Raw genomic sequence first — 21544 nt, 5'->3', positions numbered from 1 at the left:
AAGCCCAGGGCCTCAAGCATGCAAGGCAAGCACTCCCACTGAGCCACCTTCCCAGCCCTGTCTTAAAAAATCTTAAAAAATGAAGTTGTAAGGCCAGGTGTCAATGGTTTATTTATATAATCCTACCTACTCAGAGGCTGAGATCTGAGGATTTCAGTTCAAAGCCAGGTTGGGATAGAAAGTCTGTGATACTCTTATTTCTAATTAACCACCAGAAAACCAGAAGTGAAGTTCGAGTTCAAGTGGTAGAGTACTAGCCTTGAGCATAAAAGCTCAGGAACAGTGCCCAGACCCTGAGATGAAAACTCAAGCACCATGACCAACTCCCCCACTTCAAAAAAAGAAAAGAATGCTTCAGCATTAATATTTAAGGTTTTAAAATATAGAAAAATTAAGTGATATTTTCTTTTGAACATTTTTCATAAGAGATTTCATAGTTGGGAAAATTATTTTCTGATCTACCAAAACAAAAATCTTGAGTTTAAAGTATATGATATTTAGAATAACCAGTTAGTAAAAAATTTCTTACCGTACACTTACAATGATCAGATAAAGGATCCTGAGTTTACTCCCAGGTGAAGACAGATAAATTTATTTTTGAGATATACAAGAAGGGATATATTTCTGTTCTAAAATATAGATGAAAAAAATGTACCATGAACAGAGTAAATATATTCCCCAACAAAGTCTTAATTTTAGTGTCCTAAAAAGGGATTTTTCAACAATCTGAGAATCTTCTCCTTAAAGAACACTGTTAATTCACTCAAAGTGATATATACTTTCCGTAACCACACTATTAAGTCATGATTACTCAGCCTTAGAAGCAGATGTGCTGGTTCCCAAACAAAATGAACACTAACAACTCAATTTCCTGTCCTTTGTTCATTCTCAAGACTTTTTTGCCTATGGCTTGATGTTTTATTTTGAACTACATTATCTGGTAGGAAATCTCGAGTTCTTTTTAGAAAAATAGAGCTTAATGGTTCCTAAATAATAATATAATTTTTAATAAGTTTATATAAAAACCAAACAAAAGAAATTGTGATTAAAATAACTTTAGAATAGCTACATGTATTTGCTTTCGTTTTTGTAGTACTGGGAGCAAACTCAAGGTCCTTACAATACATGCGAGGCAAGCACTCTACAGTTATATACCTTTAGCCCTCAAACTATCTTTTAAATGTACTTCCTAAAAAAGTACAATTCTATGATGAATTGTATGTGAAAAAGTCACATTTTAGACATATAACATGAACAAATGGGGTAGAGCCATAACTCCATACAGTATAAAGAGGAAAGGTTACCAGTTACAAGGACCATTAAATAGCAAATTAACCTTTGTAATGAGCAGTTGGTTCTAACATCATGGAAACAACTTATAGTCTCTAGTATGCAGGTGAAGGGTTTTGGCCGCAAAGCATGAAGCAGGGGATACTATTCTTCTGCTCCTTTAATAACCAGAAAACTGAGCAACATACATAGAATAATTTCATTTGTAGATGAAGAAATCTTAAGGAGCTTTCTGTCTGCAGAGTATCTCTGTGCAAAGGAAGGAGTAAGGGAGATGAAAGTAATCTATGATCCAAAGACAGGCTCCAAGCAATAGTCAAAATATTTTTCAAATTCAGAGTTTTATATACTTGGAGTGTATCTATGATCAACAAATACCCATAACATATACATACTTATTCAGATAACTCCTACTCAACCTTTAGGACTCAACTTTCTTTCTCTCTGGAGAGCCTTCCCAAACTTTCCTATAGCAAGTTAGGTTCTTCTCTTCTCTGCTACCACAGAAACATATCTCAAAGTTTACAGTATATTTTTATTGCTGTTTGTTTTCTTGCTTCTTTAAAACTGAGTGCAAAGATTCCCTTATTTTTCTTTTCATGGTATTGTATGGCCAGTAGAGGTTATATCATTGTTGAATACTATAAATACAAAAATTGAATTACCAATTCAAAGAAAGTTAAGTGTTACTATATTCTGAAGGTCAAACTGAGTAGGCTTGAAAAGTAAGAAACTTGAGTACTTTTTATGTCTTTATTCAACTATATATAGAAATTGGAATTTATTCATATAATTCATTTATTCAACTATTTATCATTTTGATATGTGATATTATTTTAGATTATATAATACAGCTTTTAAACAAATTGAAATCCCTATTCACTGGACATAACATTCATATCAAGGCAGTGTGTACTAGTAACATTATACATATTCGAATAAAACCTGGTATGGTAAGTACATGCCTATAATCCAGACACCTGGGAGGCAGAGGTAGGAGGACCAAGAGCTCATGATTAGTCTGGCTAGTAAATGAAATGAAATAAAATGTAATTGAATTGCTGACAATCATCACAGTCACATCATCATCAAATTGCTATAACTCAATAAGGAGAAAATAGGACAACATATTATCCATAGAGAAAAACAGGTAGGATTTTTCATAAGAATTTATGCAATCCAAAGGACAATGCACCCAGGAAAAATGTATTTCAAAAATAAAATGAGAGCAGGATGCAGATGGCTCACGTTTGTAATCTTAGCTACTCAGGATGCAGAGATCTGAGGATTGCAATGTTTTGGGTTTTTTTCCCTAGTTGTAGGACTTGAACTTGGCCTGGGCACTGTCCCTCAGTTCTTCAGCTCAAGGCTAGCACTGTACCACTTGAGCCATAGCGCCAGGTCTGGCTTTTTGTGCTTATGTGGTGCTGAGGAATCGAACCCAGGCCCTCATGCATGCAAGACAAGCACTCTACCACTGAGCCACCTCCCCAGCTCCTGAGGATCGCAGTTGGAAGCCAGCCTGGGCAGGAAAGTCTGTGAGACTCTTTTCTTGAATTAATCACCAAAATACATCAAAAGTAGAGCTTTGGCTCAAAATGGTAGAACATTAGCCTTTAGCAATAAAGCTTAGGGACAGCACCCAGGCCCTTAGTTCAAGCCCCAGGACTCATAAAAAATAAAAATAAATAAGCATATAAATGAATTAAACAAACCTTTGGAGGTAAATTAACAGGATAACTAATTTAGCCATTGCTGTTAAGTCACTTGCAAACATGTAAAAATAAGGTTAGCATATCTGAGATCATGACTTTAACTGTCATAGACCAGCTGGGGCAAAAAGTTACTAAGACCTTAGTAACTAACCTCACCTGTTATCCCAGATACACAGGTGGCATAGGTAGGGAACTGGGGGTCTGACACCTACATGGGCAAAAAAAGAAGTATGAGACCGTATCTGAAAAATCACTAAAGCAAAAAAAGCTTGTGGTGTGGCTTAACAGGCAGAGTGCCAGCCTAGCAAGTGCAAGGCCCTCTGAGTTCAAACCCTTACTATATTAAAAAAAAAAAAAAGAAATTATGATGAAATAAAAACACTTTCAGGGCTTGGAATGTGGCTTAGTGGTAGAGAGTTTGCCTAGCATGCACGAAGCCCTGGGTTCAATTCCTTAGTACCGCATACACAGAAAAAGCTGGAAGTGGCATTGTGGCTCAAATGGTAGAGTGCTAGCCTTGAGCAAAATAAGCTCTGGGGCAGTGCCCAGGCCCTGAGTTCAAGCCCGGGACAAGCAAAAAACAAAACACAACAGAAACAAACAAAAAAAAACTTTCAGATAAAAGACAAAACAACTTGTTCCTAGAGATATGCATGACAAAAAATGTTACCAGAGGTGTGTAGACAGAAGAGATAGTAGAATCTGTATAAAACAGTAAAAAACACTATGAAGAGTTCATTTTAGTGTTTAATAACTAGGTATTTAATGCAAAAACTGGAATGGGAATGAGAGCTTTAGCAGTAGTTGAGTCGTTGCCTAGATATATGAGGGCCTAGGATTTGAAAAGAAAAAACAAACACTTGGAGTGTATGACATTTGGAGGCAATGAAGATAATGAATGGAAGGAGAAAAACGGAGAACACTATTGTAAGGTTTTTACAGTATATGTGAAATGACAAATGTCACTTGACAAGTCACCTTATTAAACTGAAGATACATGCTGTAAACTGCAGAGTAATGATTAAAAATTTTTAAAATTATAACAAGCCAATAAATAAGATACTAAAAAAAATTTAAAAAGAGCTCAAGAAAAGAGGTGGAGGGAATAAATAGGACAAACAGCTTGAGTGGTAGACTTAAATCCAACTATACTGATTAAAACATTAACTGTAAATGGAGCAAACATGAAGTGGAAAGGCAAAGACAGAATGGTTTAGTAGACATTAACTGGAGGTATGACTCAAGTGGTAAGACAGTTTGCCTAGCAAGTGTAAGACTAAATTAAATCTAGCAGTGTGCGTGCACACACACACGTGTGTGCACACACACAATATCAAGACCCAATGAAAAGTAAAGGATGAGAAAAAGATATACCCTTTAAATGGAGTGGGGGCTGGGAAGGTAGCTCAGTGGTAGAGTGCTTGCCTTGTATGCATGAGGCACTGGATTCAATTCCGCAGCTCCACATAAGCAGAAAAAGCTGAGAGCGGTGCTGTGGCTCAAGTGGTAGAGCACTAGCCTTGAACTGAAAAGCTGAGGGACAGCACCCAGGCCCAGAGTTCAGGCCCCATGACAGACTAAATAAATGAATAAATAAAAATGAAGTGGCTACATTTAACAAAGTAAACTTCACAACATAGTAATTCAAGAATAGGGACACGTCATAATGATAAAAGGACAAATTCTTAGGAAGCTAGAACAATTAAAAGTATGTATGTATATATATGTGCATATATATATACACAAATACTTAGTAACAGATTAGCAAAATATAAAAATAAATCCTTACAGAACTGAACAAAGATACAAACAAATCTCTATTTACAGTTGGAAATTACAATGCTTACCCTTCATTAACTGATAAAAGTAGCAGACTGATAATTCTTATGGAAGAATTGAACAATACAGAAGACTCTACCCAATAAGCAAAGTAGGAAATAAAGATCTTATTTTGGAGTAAAATTCAGGATAGTCATTCTAACTCAACAAGGCAGTTCAACTATTTGTGACATATTGGACATCTGGTTTTGTTTCACTTTAAAATTCCATATATCTAGTCTCATGAGCTGCATTTATTACACAATATTTTCCAAAGTCTGATAATGGAATAATTTTCCCTTGTCCAGGATAGAAGTAGTTCTTGGCTAGGCAAGACAATGTCTAGGAGAGAACAAATCAGTTATGCTGAAAGGTAAAATTTCTATGCTCTATCCCTCAGCTCTTCAGCTCAAGGCTAGTGCTCTACCACTTGAGCCACAGTGCCACTTCCACCTTTTTTCTGCTTATGTGGTGCTCAGGAATCGAACCCAGGGCCTCATGCATGTAAGGCAAGCACTCTACCACTGAGCCACCTTCCCAGCCCTATAATCTTTCTTTTTTTTTTTTTGGTCAGTCATGGGGCTTGAACTCTGGGCCTGGGCACTGTCCCTCAGCTCTTCAGCTCAAGGCGAGCGCTCTACCACTTGAGCTACAGCGCCACTTCCGGTTTTCTGGTGGTTTATTGGAGATAGGAGTCTCACGGTCTCTCCTGCTGGGCTGGCTTTGAACTGCGATCCTCAGATCTCAGCCTTCTGAATAGCTAGGATTACAGGCGTGAGCCACCAGCGCCCGGCCCTATAATCTTTCTTGAGCAGTTTAAAGTAGGAAGTTTTAGTGACTGAAAAAGTACTAAATTCTATGGAATCCATTTCTACTCTAGCTTCAGTAGTAGCAATATATTATTAATTCAGTCTACAATAAATTTTTATGGTTTTTTAAAGCCTTCAGTTTGTTCTTGCTGCTTTAACATCTATGTAGCAAAACGATGCCAACCTTGACCTGGAAATACTCCTGCCTCCGCTTCCAATGCTAGTAGGAGTGTAGATATGTGCCACCATGCCTTACAAATTCAGAATTTAAACTGTCCTACATAATGCATCATTCCTGAAATTATGCCAAAAATACCCCAAGTTTTAAGGGACAACAACAAATAGTTATCACACATCTAAGCGCGCGCGCGTGCACACCCACACCCCACCTCAGGCTTTGCAACACACACACACACACACACACACACTACCTCCAGTCCTGAGGCTTAAATGCTGGGTGCTGTCCCTAAGCTCTAGCTCAAGGCTAGCACTCTGCCACTGTGCTGTCCCTAAGCTCAAGGCTAGCACTCTGCCACTTGAGCTCACCAGTGCCACTTTCAGCTTTTTCTCTGGTTAATTGGAGATAAGAGTCTCACAGACTTTCCTGCCCAGGCTAGCTTCGAACTGCAATTCTCAGATCTCAGCCTCCTGAGTAGCTTCAAGATTACACGTATGAGCCACTAGCTCTTGACAACATTAATATATTTTAATTTCAGGGTTTTTTGTTTGTTTTTTGTCGGTTGTGGGGCCTGAACTCTGGGCCTGGGCACTGTCCCTCAGCTTGTCAGCTCAAGGCAAGCGCTCTACCACTTGAGCCACAGCACCACTTCCAGCTTTTTCTGCTTATGTGGTGCTTAGTAATTGAACCCAGGCCCTCATGCTAATTTGTAGTATTTTAGAGCGAAGGAACAAAGCAGCATAAATTGTGTGAAATACTACTTTTAAAGAAAAACTTACAGGCTGGGAATGTGACTTAGTGGTAGAGTGCTTGCCTAGCGTGCATGAAGCCCTGGGTTCGATTCCTCAGTATCACATAAACAAAAAGTAGCGCTGTGGCTGCAGTGGTAGAGTGCTAGCCTTGAGCAGAAGAACCTCAGGGATAGTGCCCAGACCCTGAGTTCAAGCCCAAGGACTGCAAAAGAAAAGAAAAATTTACTATTATTAGGTTCATACTTTATCATTACTTTAGAATCATTGGAAAAGTTATGTTAGGTAGTTGCATCAGCAACTGTTTCTTGGGGGGGGGGGGCATTGTTTTTGTTTTTGTCGGTCGTGGGGCTTGAACTCCTGACCTGGGTGCTGTCCCTCAGCTCTTCAGCTCCACGCTAGTGCTCTACCACTTGAGCCACAGCGTCACTTCCTGCCTTTTCTGCTTTTGTGGGGCTGAGAAATCAAACCCAAGTCCTCATGCATGCAAGGCAGGCACTCTACCAACTGAGCCACCTTCCTATCCCCTCAGCAACTGTTTTTAAGTACAGAAAAAAGGTAATATTTTCAAATTATACCTATCCAGGTTCTTGGAAACTTTATATCACAGGGAATAACATTTTGATGAACAGATATGGATTTATAAAATAGAAATCAAAGCCAGGAACCAGTTGCTCACACCTGTAATCCTAGGAACTCAGGAAGCTGAGATCTGAAGATCCTGGTTCAAAGTCAGCCCTGGCAGAGAAGTTCTTACCATTCTGTTTCCAGTTAACCACCAAAAAGCTAGAAATAGAACTCAAAGGCTCAAAAGGTAGAGCACTAACCTTAGCAAAAGAAGTTCAGGGACAGTGCCTGTGCCCTGAGTTCAAGCTCCAGGATTGATATACAGGTATGGGTGCATGCAAAGGGCTAAGATGAGAGCCCAGTGGTATGTTATGTATGTAAGAGATTATCAAGTTACTGGTTACTTTCATTCTTTTGCATTGCTTTTATATCATCGATGCACTTGGAATTTGGTTTTTGCCTAAAGAAATACAAACTTGGATTTTTTCCTAAGATAGTTAAAACAGTTTTACTTCTTCCTATTTGATTAAAAAATGCATCTTTATGGTAGGGGGAAAACAATGGAGGGGGTAACAATGTTCAAGAGGAAGTGTACTCATTACCTCACTCATGTAACTGTAACCCTCTGTATAGTATCGTTACAATAAAAATTTTTTTTAAAAAATGCATCTTTATCCTAACTCATCTAGTGTTTCATCATTAAATGGAAGACTATTCTATATCCATCACAAGTTGTTCATACTAGCTGCATTTTGAAATGTGTACTTAAACAGAATAATTTTCTTTAAAAGCCAAACTTCTTTATAATATATATTTATGTTAACATACATAGGTATTCCTCCTTCATTAATATTTCTCAACTGAACTTTTTTCTATGTTTTTTTTTGTAGGGTCCACACATAGCTTCAGTTACATTAGCTGCTTATGAATGCAACTCAGTCAATTTTCCTGAGCCACCCTATCCTGATCAGATTATCTGTCCAGATGAAGAGGGCACTGAAGGAGCCATTTCTTTGTGGAGTATCATCTCAAAAGTTAGAATTGAGGCCTGTATGTGGGTAAGTTATGCATTTTCATATTTGTCTGATACCTTACCACCTTGATATACTGTATTAAGCCTTTTGAAATCAAATTCAAACATATACTTCATGAAATGCCCAGATGTCAATTTCTAAGGCAGAGAGAACTTTTTAGAGCCTTGGCAAAATATCTTTTGCAAGTAAGCCACAAAGCCATATACATACATATACATAATCTATATATACATGTATATGGCTTTATATATATATATATGCACACACACACATTTGTGTGTGTGTGTGTGTATACCACAAAGCAACTGATCACACAAAGACAACAGCAGCAAAGGAAAATGGAATGTAAATGATGTAACTATACTGTTATAAAATTTGTTCCAGTGTTTATATACTTAGTCAATACCAGCTGAGCAATTATAGAGTAGGTATAGTTGCACATACCTGTAGTCCTATCATTTAGAAGACTGAAGTAGTAGGATTAAGAGGCCAACCTGTCTATGAGACCCTGTGTCATGTTAATATAGCTTATTCTTAGATTAAAGTATTGTTCTTAGAAGATTCTTCATTTTTGGAGTCGCTTCAATATTAAAGTATGCTCTAATATTTCATCCATAAACTCAGCTTTTTTTGTAGTAATGGTTTCAAACTATACAGTTATAAATGAGAAGATCTTCCTTCTAGATACATTAATTATTCTCTGTGATTTTCTTAGGTTTATTTTAAGAATTTTTTGGATTGGGCTGGGAAGGTGGCTCAGTGGTAGAGCACTTGCCTTGCATGCATGAGGCCCTGGGTTCAATTCCCCAGCACCACATAAGCAAAAAGAAAAAATCTGGAAGTGGCGCTGTGGCTAAAGTGGTAGAGCACTAGCCTTGAGCTGAAGAGCTGAGGGACAGTGCCTAAGCCCAGAGTTCAGGCCCCACGACCGGACCCAAAAAAAAAAAAAAAGAATTTTTTGGATTATATTGTCAATAGAAAGTATCTTTTAGATGTCGGTATAATTTGTGGAGGAGATAGGGAAAAACAAGTCGTTTAAGGATACAGGTAGACCCGTTGCAACAATGAGAAGTACAAGTTGTCATGTCGAAAACGAACTTTACAACTTTGGTGTGGATTGGGGGGAGGCTGGGAAGGGATGTGAAGGGTAAACAAAGGAGGAGGCTGCAATGCTTGATAAGAAATGTACTCATTATCTTGCCCATGTCATTGTAACCCCTCTGTACAGTATGTTCACAAAAAATAAAAAAAAAGAAAAAAGAAAACAATGTCACCATGAAAAAAAAAGAAAGTATCTTTTAATTCACTCAAGTTGATTTGGTTTTGTTTGTTGTTTTGGTTTGGTTTTTTGTCAGTCATGGGGCTTGAACTAGATTTGGTTTTGTTTATATGCCTAAATTTGTGTGTCTATCAGTTAGGAATATATTCATTTTATTTGTTAAAGACTTCAAATTATTACCATTTAAATTGTTTAATTCATCATTTGGATTTTTTAAGTTTATATACCTGTAATTTTTAATAGATTGTTTCAAAATTTTAACTGATCCCTGAATTCAATCTCCAGCATGCAACCCCCACCCCCCAAAAAAAATCATCTCGGTTCATTTAAATAGCCATAAACAGTATGCCCTTAAAGGGGGCAGAGGCAGTTTTAGCTTTGAAGGGAGGATCAAATAAAAAATTTGGTACTTACTAATAAGTAAGACCGGGCTGGGAAGGTGGCTCAGTGGTAGAGCGCTTGCCTTGCAATGAATGAGGCCCTGGGTTCGATTCCCCAGCACCACATAAGCAAAAAGAAAAAAGCCAAAAGTGGCACTGTGGCTCCAATGGTAGAGCGCTAGCCTTGAGCTGAAGAGCTGAGGGACAGCGCCCAGGCCCAGAGTTCAGGTCCCACAACCGGACCGCCCAAAAAAAATAAATAAATAAAAAATAAAAAAATAAAGTAAGACCCCTGCCATGGAGCTGCGTTCCCCAGTCCAGTGATCTATTTTTTTTGTATTTTTTTATTGTAAAGATACTGTACAGAGAAGTAGTGATCTATTTCTTATTTATAAATAAGCCCAATACCAGCAATAGATAAAAGATAGCTTCTTGATTTAATAAGAATACTGAATTGAAACTGGGTGTTGGTGGCTCATGTCTGTAATCCTAGCTACTCAGGGGGCTGAGATCTGAGGATGTAGGATCAAAGCCAGCCCAGGCAGGAAAGTCCATGAGACTTAATTCCAATTAACCACCTAAAAACCAAAAGTAGAGCTGTGGCTCAAAGTGGTAGAGTACTAACCTTGAGCAATATAGCTCAGGGATAGCTTCCAGGCCGAGTTCAAGCCCCATGACTGACAAAAATAATAATAATGATAATTATTATTATTATTATAGCCGGGCAACTGTGGCTCATACCTATAATCCTAGCTACTGAGGAAGCTTAGATATGAGGATAATGGCTCAAAGCCAGCCTGGATAAGAGAGTTCATGAACCTCTTATCTCCAAAAAACTTCCAAAGTCAGAAGTAGAGCTGTGGGTCAAGTGGTAGAGCACTAGCATTGAGCGAAAAAGCTCAGGAACAGCACCTAGGACCAGCAAAAAAAATAAAAGTATTAAGGAAATGCCATAATCCGTTGAATTTGTTGAATATGAAAGAGGAAAATATGTCGTTTCCTGTTGCCCTTTTCTAAACAATGCAAGCAAATTCATTATATTAATTACATGTTTTATAAATTTAATGTCATTAATCTTCTGTGGGTTTTTTTGTACTGGTTCTGAAGATTAAACTCATGGTCTTAGAACTGTCCTTAAGCTTTTGTGCTCAAAGGTAGCACTCTACCACTTGAGCCACAGTGCCAGTTACGGTTTACTGGTGGTTAATTGTAGGTAAGAGTCTTACAACCTTTCCTGCCCAGGCTGGCTGCAATCCTCAGATCTCAGCCTCCTGATTAGCTATGATTACAACCATGAAGCATTGGCATTCAGTATATATTTTCTTTATATATTTGTATAATAATATATACTGACATGATCACCATTCTTGTTTCTTGTTAATGAGAAACATGAACACAATTAAATTAGTGTAACAAATTGCCAGCTTAGTACAGAGTTCTTGATTACAGTTCAGTTCATTGTGTGACTTCCTTTTTAACTTTTTTTGTTTTGTTTTGTCAGTTGTAGGGCTTGAACTCAGGGCCTGAGCTCTGTCCCTGAGCTTCTTTTGCTCAAGGCTAGCTAGCACTCTACCACTTGAACCACAGAGCCACTTCAGGCTTTTTTGAGTAGTTTAATGGAGAATAGAGTCTCATGGACTTTCCTGCCTAGGCTGGCTTCGAACCATGATCCTCAGAGTAGCTAGGACTGCAGGGATGAGCCACTTGCACCTGGCTGGCTAACTTAATACTTTTTGAAATAATGTTTTTAGTGGTACTCAAGCTTGAACTCAGGACTTCAGCTACTTTAGCCATACCTGTTCCAGTTTTTTAAATAATGGTTAATTTTCTGTAGTCCTTCATAGTTGACCATCGTTAACTTTTCTTGTTTAGCAATTTATGATTTGTGTTTTATCCTTATCCTTCTGTATATGTATGTCACCCCTCCCTCTTCCTCTCTCATTTTCTCTCTCTCTCTGTATTTGGAGACAGAGCATTAGCACATAGCAAACTGAAAAGATTAAAGTTGCTTTTGAAGCTGGCTACCAGTGGTTCACACCTGTAATCCTAGCCACTCAGGAGGCTGAGATCTGAGGATCACGGTTCAAAGCCAGCCTGGACAGGAAAGTCCATAAACTTACCTCCAATTAACCACCAGAAAATCGGAAGTGGTGCTATGGCTCAAAAAATAAAAAATAGAAACAAATAAAAATAATAAAGTTGCTTTGACAATTAGCAAAAGTTTTTCATTCACTGTGACTTAGAGAACCAGGTCTGTCTGGTTCAAAGTTCAGAATTTCCCTGGAGACCACTGTGTGCCTGTGACATTATAGCCTATTACATATTTAAGCTACTTAAGTCTAAACCAAGTTTCTGATTCATCAAAGTTTGTTTTCGTTCTTATATCCTAAGATATAAAAAATTTAAAAAGATAAATTTTATGTTTAATTTCTTCATAACATAGAGTGACTCATGTTCCTGTCATTTTGAAGACTTTTGTTTTTGAAGATTTTTTTTTTCTAATATATTTGCCAGTCCTGGGGGCTTGAACTCAGGGCTTGGGCACTGTCCCTGAGCTTCTTTTGCTCCAGGCTAGCACTCTACCACTTGAGCCCAGCATCCCTTCCAGCTCTTTCTGTTTATATGGTACAGAGGAATCGATCCCAGGACTTTATGCATGCAAGGCAAGCACTCTTAACACTAAGCCACATTCCTAGTCCAAATTTGCCCATTTTTTTAATGTTATTTTATTGTGAAAATACTGTACAGAGGGGTTATAGTTACATGAGCAAGATAATGAGTACATTTCTTATCAAGCATTGTTGCCTTCTCCTTTGTTTTTCCTCTACCATCCCTTCCCTCCCATCTTCACAACTACAACCTCCCTCCCCCCACCCCACCCTGGCCCCAAATTTGTCCATTTTTATGTTGAGTTTTCAAGGGGCTTCCTGATCCCATGTTTTCCGTTTTAACACAGAAAAAAAAGTATTATGTTGAGAGTAAAGAAAACATTTTAAATGTCAAATTTCCTGGAGAATATTAATTAATATATGTACTAGTGTTTTTTGTTGTTTTTTTTTAATTACCAGATCATTTAGCTAATAGAAAAAAAGAAGAGAGGCTATGGGTTTAGCTCAGCAGAAGAGCGCCTGCGTAGCTAGCTCAAGACCCTGAGTTCAGTCCTCATCTCTGGGGACAAAAAAAGCTATAACAGAAAAGAAGGAGAAAAACAGAAAAATATCAGAACCTGATAGTGAATATAATAATATCAGATGCCTATTAGTGTCTGTATGTGCCAGGATTGTCTTATGAGTTTTATGTCTGCCTTCTTGATTTATATCATATAGGTCAGAATAGAGCCAGGACTCAAACTTTTACCCTCCTGGTCATGTAATGTATGCTTCCCCCTTTTCCATAATGTTTTTGCTGACATAGAAAAGGATAAATTTAATCTGTTCAGTGTCATTATGTTGGAAACGGAACTCATTGCAAATATTTTGGTTTTAACACCCTAGGGTATCGGTACAGCGATTGGAGAGCTACCTCCATATTTCATGGCCAGGGCAGCTCGCCTCTCAGGTGCTGAACCAGACGATGAGGAATATCAGGAATTTGAAGAGATGCTGGAAAATGGAGAGACTCCACAAGTAAGAATGGGTGTGGGAGATAGAACACTAATCTTCAAAAAGGTTATTATTAACACAAAATGGTTAATAGTTGCACTAAAGAACACTGCCTTGCTGGGCGCCAGTGGCAAGTTTTCCAGACAAATTAGTAATAAGAAGATGTTGTGGGGCTTGAACTCTGGGCCTGGGTACTTTCTCTCAGCTCTTCAGCTCAAGGGGAACTCTATCACTTGAGCCACAGTGCCACTTCTGGCTTTGAACGGTGATCCTCAGATCTCAGCCTCCTGAGTAGCTAGGATTATAGGCATGAGCCACCAGTGCCTGGCTACGTCCAGCTTTTTGATGGTTAATTGAATATAATAATTTTGAATGTATTTGCCCAGACTGGCTATGAATCGCAATCTCAGATCTCAGCCTGCTGTCTAGCTAGAATTATAATTGTGAGCCACTAGCACCTGGCAGAAAACAATATGTATATTCTTTATGAAATTTTTATTAAAATTTTTTACCAAAATTTCACTTACATGTACTTGTCAGCCAATATGTAAAATATAAAATAATTAAATAAATACGATTAAAGAGAAAAGAGTAATTCATCTATGCAACTTTGTGATCTTCACTATTTTTCTTTTAAGATCAATAAAAACCATACTTGAGTGAATTACTCAACTGTAACTGTACAGTAAAAGGTATTTTTTTTTCTTTTTTTTTTTTTAATTGTGAGAATACCATAAAGAGGAGTTATAATTACCTGGGCAAGATAATGAGTACATTTTTTTTTCTTTTTTTTTTTGGGTCCGGTTGTAGGGCCTGAACTCTGGGCCTGGGCACTGTCCCTAAGCTCTTCAGCTCAAGGCTAGTGCTCTACCACTTGAGCCACAGCGCCACTTCTGGCTTTTTCTTTTTTGCTTATGTGGTGCTGAGGAATCGAACCCAGGGCCTCGAGCATGCAAAGCAAGCGCTCTACCACTGAGCCACCTTCCCAGCCCATGAGTACATTTCTTATCAAGCATTGTTGCCTCCTCTTTTTTTCCCTTTCCCATCCCTTCCATACTCCCCCCCTCCGCCCACCCAATCCCCCCACCAAAGTTGTAAAGTTCCTTTTTCAACATAAGGACTTGCACATCTCATTGTTGCAATGGGTCCACGTGTGTCCCTAGTTAAACTATTTGTTTTTTCCCTTCCCCTCCACAAATTATACCAACATCAAATACAGTGAAAGCATGGGTTATACCGTGGAGGCGGGGCATACAAAGCAACAAAGAAATCATCTTATAAATATGTTAGAAACAGTTGCATGAAAGGAAAGAAAAAAAACAAGTAAAAGGTATTTATTATTCTTGGTGGGTTTTTTTTGTTTTTTTTCAGTAGAGCAGAGGTCTAGAAGTGTTGTCCAGGCTCGGCCAAACATACAAACTTCAGTGATCCTCCTTACTCCTCAATAGTAGTTGAGACTATAAGCATCACTGAGCCAGATTTATCCCTGATTTGAATTTAAAAACACACCCTGGAATATATAAGGCCCAGTGAATCTTAGAGACAAAACCTAACCCAAATTTTTGACTGTGAGATTAGTGCAGTGTTTACCATAATTTAGCCTTTTTTTTTTTTGCCAGTCCTGGGTTTGAAGGCCTGCCTGGGCACTGTCCTGGCTTCTTTTGCTCATGGCTAGCACCCTTATCATTTGAGCCACAGCACCACTTTCAGCTTTTTCTATTTATGTGGTGCTGAGGAATTGAACCCAGGGCTTCATGAACGGTAGGCAAGCACTCTACTACTAAGCCACATTTCCAGTCCTACCATTTAGCATTTTTTAATCAAGATTTATAGTACAGAAAATGAAATTTTAAATTTTTTCTCCTATATGTGATTTGATTTTTCTTTTTATACTTTTTAGTAGTTTCCATTAATTTTATGGTTTACTATAAATTTCAGATAATATGATTTTTTTCCTGGTTTTAGACAAGGGGGTTTTATGGAATTCAAATTTTTTTCATTTATATTTTTGTTGTTGAAGGCATAAGATAGAAGGCTTGATTATCTGAGAAAGTATTAGTGTTTTAATACATTAGTTAGAGTTTCTTGTTGCTCAGCAAAGATAAATTTTTGGTTTTGTTTGTTAAAACTGTGAACTATTACTATATTCAAATTATAATTTTTTTTATTTTTTTATTTTTTAGTCAGTTGTGGGGTTTGAAATCTGGGCCTGGGTGCTGTCCCTCAGCTATCAAGGTGAGCACTCTACCACTTGAGCCACAGTGCCATTTCCAATTTTCTGGTGGTTAATTGGAGATAAGAGTCTGATGGACTTTTTGGCCCAAGCTGGTTTTGAACCGCAATCCTCAGATCTCAGGCTCCTACGTAGCTAGGATTACAAGTGTGAGCCACCAGGCAGGCTTGGAGGGTTTTTTGTTTGTTTGTTTGTTTATCGTTCATGAGGCCTGAATTTTGGATTTGGGCACTGTCCTTCAGCTCTTCAGCTCTAGGCTAGTGCTCTACCACTTGAGCTACAGCACCACTTCCAGCTTTTTCTGTTTATGTGGTGTTGAGAAATTGAACCTAGAGCCTCATGCATGCAAGGCAAACACTCTGCCACTAAGCCACTGAAATTTTGGAGTTTTTTGAGACCTAGTTTTGCTGTGTAGCCCAAAGTAGACTCAATTCCTTTTCTTCCTTTTAGAGCTGGGATCACTGGCTTATGTTTATAAAGTAAAACATGAAGGTAATATGTACTCAACCAGTAGGCTAATAACCACTATGTTTCAACCTTTTTTTATTTTTTAGGTTCTAGCAAAGATTTGTTTTACCATAATATGTTAAAATGGGAGGGGTGGGGAATGGAGAAAAGAAAGACATTTCCTGCTACCCATGCAGAATATGGGATTTAAAGATCCCAGATCTTTTTGTGTCATATAAAACTAGACTCATGCCAGTAATTTTAGGCTCAGGTTTATTTGTTATATATCATAGATATTTGATACTGATTTAGCATTAGTTAAAATTTGTCTTCTAATTTTTAAGAAGAATTCATTGGTGAAAATAGTTTATATATTTGTGATGTTTTTCCATAAATACATTTATATGACTAGAATCATACTCTAGTTACATGTTGTAAATATTGAAGCATACTGTGAACACACATCATCAAATATGTTACACACCTTTTTAAAATAAAATCGTTCTTTTTTATTTTTTTATGTTTTTTGGTAGGTTGTGGGGCCTGAACTCTGGGCCAGGGCGCTGTCCCTCACCTCTTCAGCTCAAGCTAGCACTGTACCACTTGAGCTACAGTGCATGCGTGTGCGAGCGCCAGTACTGGGGCTTAAACTCATGGCCTCATAATCTTGCTTGGCTTTCACTTATGGCTGGCACTATACCACTTGAGTCATACCTCAGACTTTCCTGTGGGGCTGAATTTGAACTGTAATCCTCAGATCTCAGCCTCCTAAGTAGCTAGGATTACTGGCGTGAGCCACTGTAGCCTTGCTTCCACAACCATTCTTTTGCTGGTTAGTTGGAGATAAGAATCTCATGGATTTGCTGGGCGCTGGTGGCTCACACCTGTAATCCTAGCTACTCAGGAGGCTGAGAGCTGAGGATGGAGGTTCAAAGCCAGCCCAAGCAGGAAACTCAGTGAGACCCTAATCTCCAAGTAACCACCAGAAAACCGGAAGTGGCGCAGTAGCTCAAATGGTAGAGCGCTAGCCTTGAGCTGAAGAGCTGAGGGAAAGCACCCAGGCCCACAGTTCAAGCCCTACAACTGACCAAAAAAATAAAAAAGAATCTCATAGATTTGTCTCTCTGGGCTGTCTTTTAACCCTGATCCGCAGTTCTCAATCTCCTGAGGAGCTAGGACAGTGAGGCACTAACATCCAACAAATTTTCTTTTTAATTACTTGTGAATTTTTCTTACAGTATTTTGCAAATTATTTTAACATGTTGTCTTTGCCTTGTATCTTCTGGTTGCAACTTGAATCTTTTTTCTTATTTTTGTAGTTGTTAATGGTATATACAAAAGGTATGAAGTTTTTGTTTGGTAGTCTAAAAACTTAAAAATGACATCTTTTTAGTTATCTCTTACTGGTTATGATTTTTAAATTCTTTATCAGTCAATTTAGAGGATCCAAAGTTTATATGACTTTGGTGCTAAATTGGCTCATAGATACATAGGTTTTGTAAAATCTTCAGTTTGGTAAAAGTGATTAAAATATGGAAGAGTTAGATCAACCATAGTTAAGAAGAACAAATTACATAAAATAAATAATGTGAGTTATTTACAGATTAGCTGAGCAAAAAGAGCATAAGTTTGAGGCCAAACTGGACTACATAGTGAGAACTGGTCTCAAAAAATTAAGCCAAACAAAACAAAGATTACTTTAGAGTAAGTTAGAAAATGTGGGGTGTTTTTCTTTTTTTGATGTTAAAATATTTTAATAGCATGAGTTTATCACAGGAAAAAAAAAACTTGGCACTGATTGCTTTGTCATATGTCCTCCACGTAGATTAAAGGATGCATATGAATTTTGCTAAGAAATTGTTACTAGGTAACAATTTTAAAAGTAATTATTTTTTTTAATTTGTTTGACTAATGGTAAGATTTCATATAGATGTTTTGACAGGAAAAATATGATTAACGCATTTATTTATATTGTGATTCCTTCAGATTACTTGAATTATTTTTGTGATGATAGTATTGAGATTAGGCAGTATTTTTTATTAAACTGACTTTCATTTGCTCTTGGCTTTTTATAATGTTTTAACTTGATGTCTGTGGGAGGTTGACATGAATAAAGGTAGCTTTCTATATCCTTGAGTAATCCTTTCATCATTTATAAGAGATCTAAATAGCTGCTCATTCATTTTATGAATTACCTCCTACAAAGTTAAATTATTTTGAGTGGGATGGGGGAGTCAGTCATAAGCCTTGATCTCAGGGCTGTCCCTGAGCTTTTTCATTCAAGGCTAGTGCTCTACCACTTTGAGACACACGGTCACTTCAGGTTTTCTGGTGGTTAATTAATGAGTGTCATAGTCTGTTCTTCCCTGGCTTTCTATGAACCGCATTCCTCAGATTTCAGCCTCCTGAATAGCTGGGATTACTGGCGTAAGTCACCAGCGCCGGCAATTTTTCTTTATTCTTGATTTCTGTTAACAGCATTACTATCCTCAGTAGTTAATATGAGTTATCTTTGATTAATTTCCTATTACCAAGAAAATTAAGAAATAGCTAGATGTGATGGTACCTGTCTATAATCCCAGACTAGGATTACACTAAATTAGTTGTAGTATGTAAGATCCAAGCCAACTTGGGCTACATAGCAAGTATTTAAATAAATATTTGAGTAAAATCTTAGTCAGCCAGGCGCTGGTGGCTCACGCCTGTAATCCTAACTACTCAGGAGGCTGAGATCTTAGGATCGCAGTTCAAAGCCAGCCCGGGCAGGAGAGACCGTGAGACTCCTATCTCCAATAAACCACCAGAAAATGGGAAGTGGCGCTGTAGCTCAAGTGGTAGAGTGCTCACGAAGAGCTGAGGGACAGCGCCCAGGCCCAGAGTTCAAGCCCCACGACCGACAAAAAAAAAAAAAAAAAAATCTTAGTCATACGATTGCCTTCCTTGCCTCCCATATTCAATCAATTTTCAAGGCCTATTTGAAATTATTTAAGTAGGGTTTTTTTCTCTTTACTAGTTTGTATTACACTTCCTGAAGGCTGAAAAAAAAAAAGTTTAGCTTAATAAGATTTTTACCCGGGGCTGGGAAGGTGGCTCAGTGGTAGAACGCTTGCCTTGCATGCCTAAGGCCCTGGGTTCAATTCCTCAGCACCACATAAGCAAAAAGAAAAAAGCCGGAAGTGGCTCAAGTGGTAGAGCACTATCCTTGAGCTGAAGAGCTGAGGGACAGCGCCCAGGCCCAGAGTTCAGGCCCCATGACCGGACCCAAAAAAATAAAAATAAGATTCTTACCCTATTCAAAAATTTAAATTTATTTACACAAATTAAGTGAAAATATGAAAACCAAAAGATTCTTTATTCTTTATGATATCTTTATGATAGTTACAGCTAGTGACTTTTTTTTGCATTGAAATAGATAGTTCCATAGTAAAAACCCTTCCAAAAAGGGCTGGGAATGTGGCTTAGTGGTAGAGTGCTTGCCTAGCATGCATGAAGCCCTGGGTTTGACTCCTCAGTACTACATACACAGAAAAAGTCAGAAGTGTCACTGTGGTTCAAGTGCTACAGTGCTAACCTTGAGCAGAGGAAGCTCAGGGACAGTGCCCAGGCCCTCTGAGTTGAAGCCCCAGAACTTGAGGAAAAGAAAGAGAGAAAGAGGGAAAGAAGGAAAGAAAGAAAGAAGGGGGCCTGGGAAGGTGGCTCAGTGGTAGAGCACTTGCCTTGCATGCTCAAGGCCCTGGATTCGATTCCTCAGCACCACATAAGAAAAAAGCCAGAAGTGGCGCTGTGGTTCAAGTGGTAGAGTGCTAGCCTTGAGCTGAAGAGCTGAGGGACAGCGCCCAGGCCCAGAGTTCAGGCCCCACGACCAGACACCCCCCCCTAAAAAAAAAAAGAAAGGAAGGAAGGAAGGAAGGAAAATAGAAAAAAGGGAGGGAGGGAAGGAAAGAAGAGAGGAAGGAAGGAAGGAAGAAAGGAAGGTAAAAGGTTCTTCTTCAAAAAATGGTTCTTTTCAGTTTTTTGACCATGATAAAATATCTGACCTTTGCAGTTTAGACAGAGAAAGAATTTAATGGTTATTTAGTCACTCATTAAGGTGCTTTAACATTTTATTTATTTATTTAAATGAAAATATGAAAACCAAAAGATTCTTTATTCTTTTCCTATTTTCCTTTTAGCACCTTTTCTTTTGAAGTGTTTGCTATTGCCTACACCATGTGAGTGTCTGTTGGTTTTCCCTCCATAAAGTATCTGTTCCTTTATATGCACACAGATTATAAAAAACTTCATGAGTGCCATTTGAATCCTGTGAATATCAGTTTGTTGCTGGAACCTGTTTTTGACTCTGTTGAACCTTTGCTGGTTGTGGTTTGTCTGGCCATCACATGACTTCTCTGAAAATTCCCCCTCCCCTTCATTTCCAGTAAACTGTTTGAGCTGGAGTGAGTCAGAGTGAAACCAGCTTCCCTGTAACCACAGGGCCTGTTAAAGAATTTGTCAACGTGGACTCTAGAGGGTTTGCATTAAGCTTGGCAGTAACTGCTATGGTTTGTGTTGCGTCAGGAGTTCCACAGAGAAGCTTCCTGCTCTCAGGATCTCTTGTGTGCTTGTCTAGAGTTAAACTGATCAACTTTATCATAATAAACCTTAAGAGTGATGTGTTCAACACATTTCTTTATCTTTAAAGGCCATGTCAAATCTACCAAGGCTTACTGTAACTGAACTGTACCTTTCACAGTGAACCTACTACACCCAGTAGGGCTTAGTTTTTGAAAAGGCAAGCCTGCTACATCTTCCATAGCTGGCTCATGACTTTACCACAAAGTGCCATCAAGATTAAGCAATTTTACGTGGTCTCTTGATGTATTCTGTTGCAGAATATTTCAACTATTAGAATAGTTGGTTTTTGCTATCAAAGGTAGCATTTTGGTCAGCAAGGAAATGTAGCATTTAAAATGTTTGGTAGTTAAAATTTCTCAGCACACGTAGCATGATTTATGATAGAATTCTTTTTTTCTTTTTTTGGCAGTCATGGGCCTGGGCCCTTGTCCCTGAGCTCTTCAGCTCAAGGCGAGAGCTCTACCACTTTAGCCACAGCACCAGTTCCAGTTTTCTAGTGGTTAATTGGAGATGAATCTCACGGATTTTCCTGCCTAGGCTGGCTTTGAATTGTGATCCTCAAATCTCAGCCTCCTTAGTAGCTAGGATTATAGGTGAGAGCTATTGATGCCCAGCATGATGGAATTCTTCATGCCTCCTTTTGCTTGCTTTCTCAAGAGGTATTTACTCTATTTTGAACTCTTCTCTAGCCACACCGCTCCCAGACTTTACTCTCATTTTTCTGGCTTTTCTATTTCTGTAACTCATTCCTACAGTGTAATTGCAACTTAATATGTGGCTACTGAATGGCCACTGGAAAGCTATTTTTTCCTTGTACTTTTTTTTTTTT

At 38.3% G+C, this 21544-nt stretch overlaps 1 protein-coding gene across 1 annotated transcript in view; it reads left to right on the top strand.

Moving 5' to 3' along the window:
- The window catches only part of Vmp1 (vacuole membrane protein 1), a 104230-nt gene that overhangs the window by 44954 nt on the left and 37732 nt on the right, over positions 1–21544 (top strand). Inside the window, exons 6-7 of the mRNA XM_013013086.1 lie at positions 8017–8184; positions 13314–13445. Coding sequence (XP_012868540.1) covers positions 8017–8184; positions 13314–13445 — 300 coding nt within the window. The remainder of the gene's footprint in view (positions 1–8016; positions 8185–13313; positions 13446–21544) is intronic.

This window comes from Dipodomys ordii, unplaced genomic scaffold (genome assembly GCF_000151885.1).
Source record: "Dipodomys ordii isolate 6190 unplaced genomic scaffold, Dord_2.0 Scaffold19, whole genome shotgun sequence".
Taxonomy (NCBI): domain Eukaryota; kingdom Metazoa; phylum Chordata; class Mammalia; order Rodentia; family Heteromyidae; genus Dipodomys; species Dipodomys ordii.
This window is presented reverse-complemented; position numbering and strand designations above follow the sequence as displayed.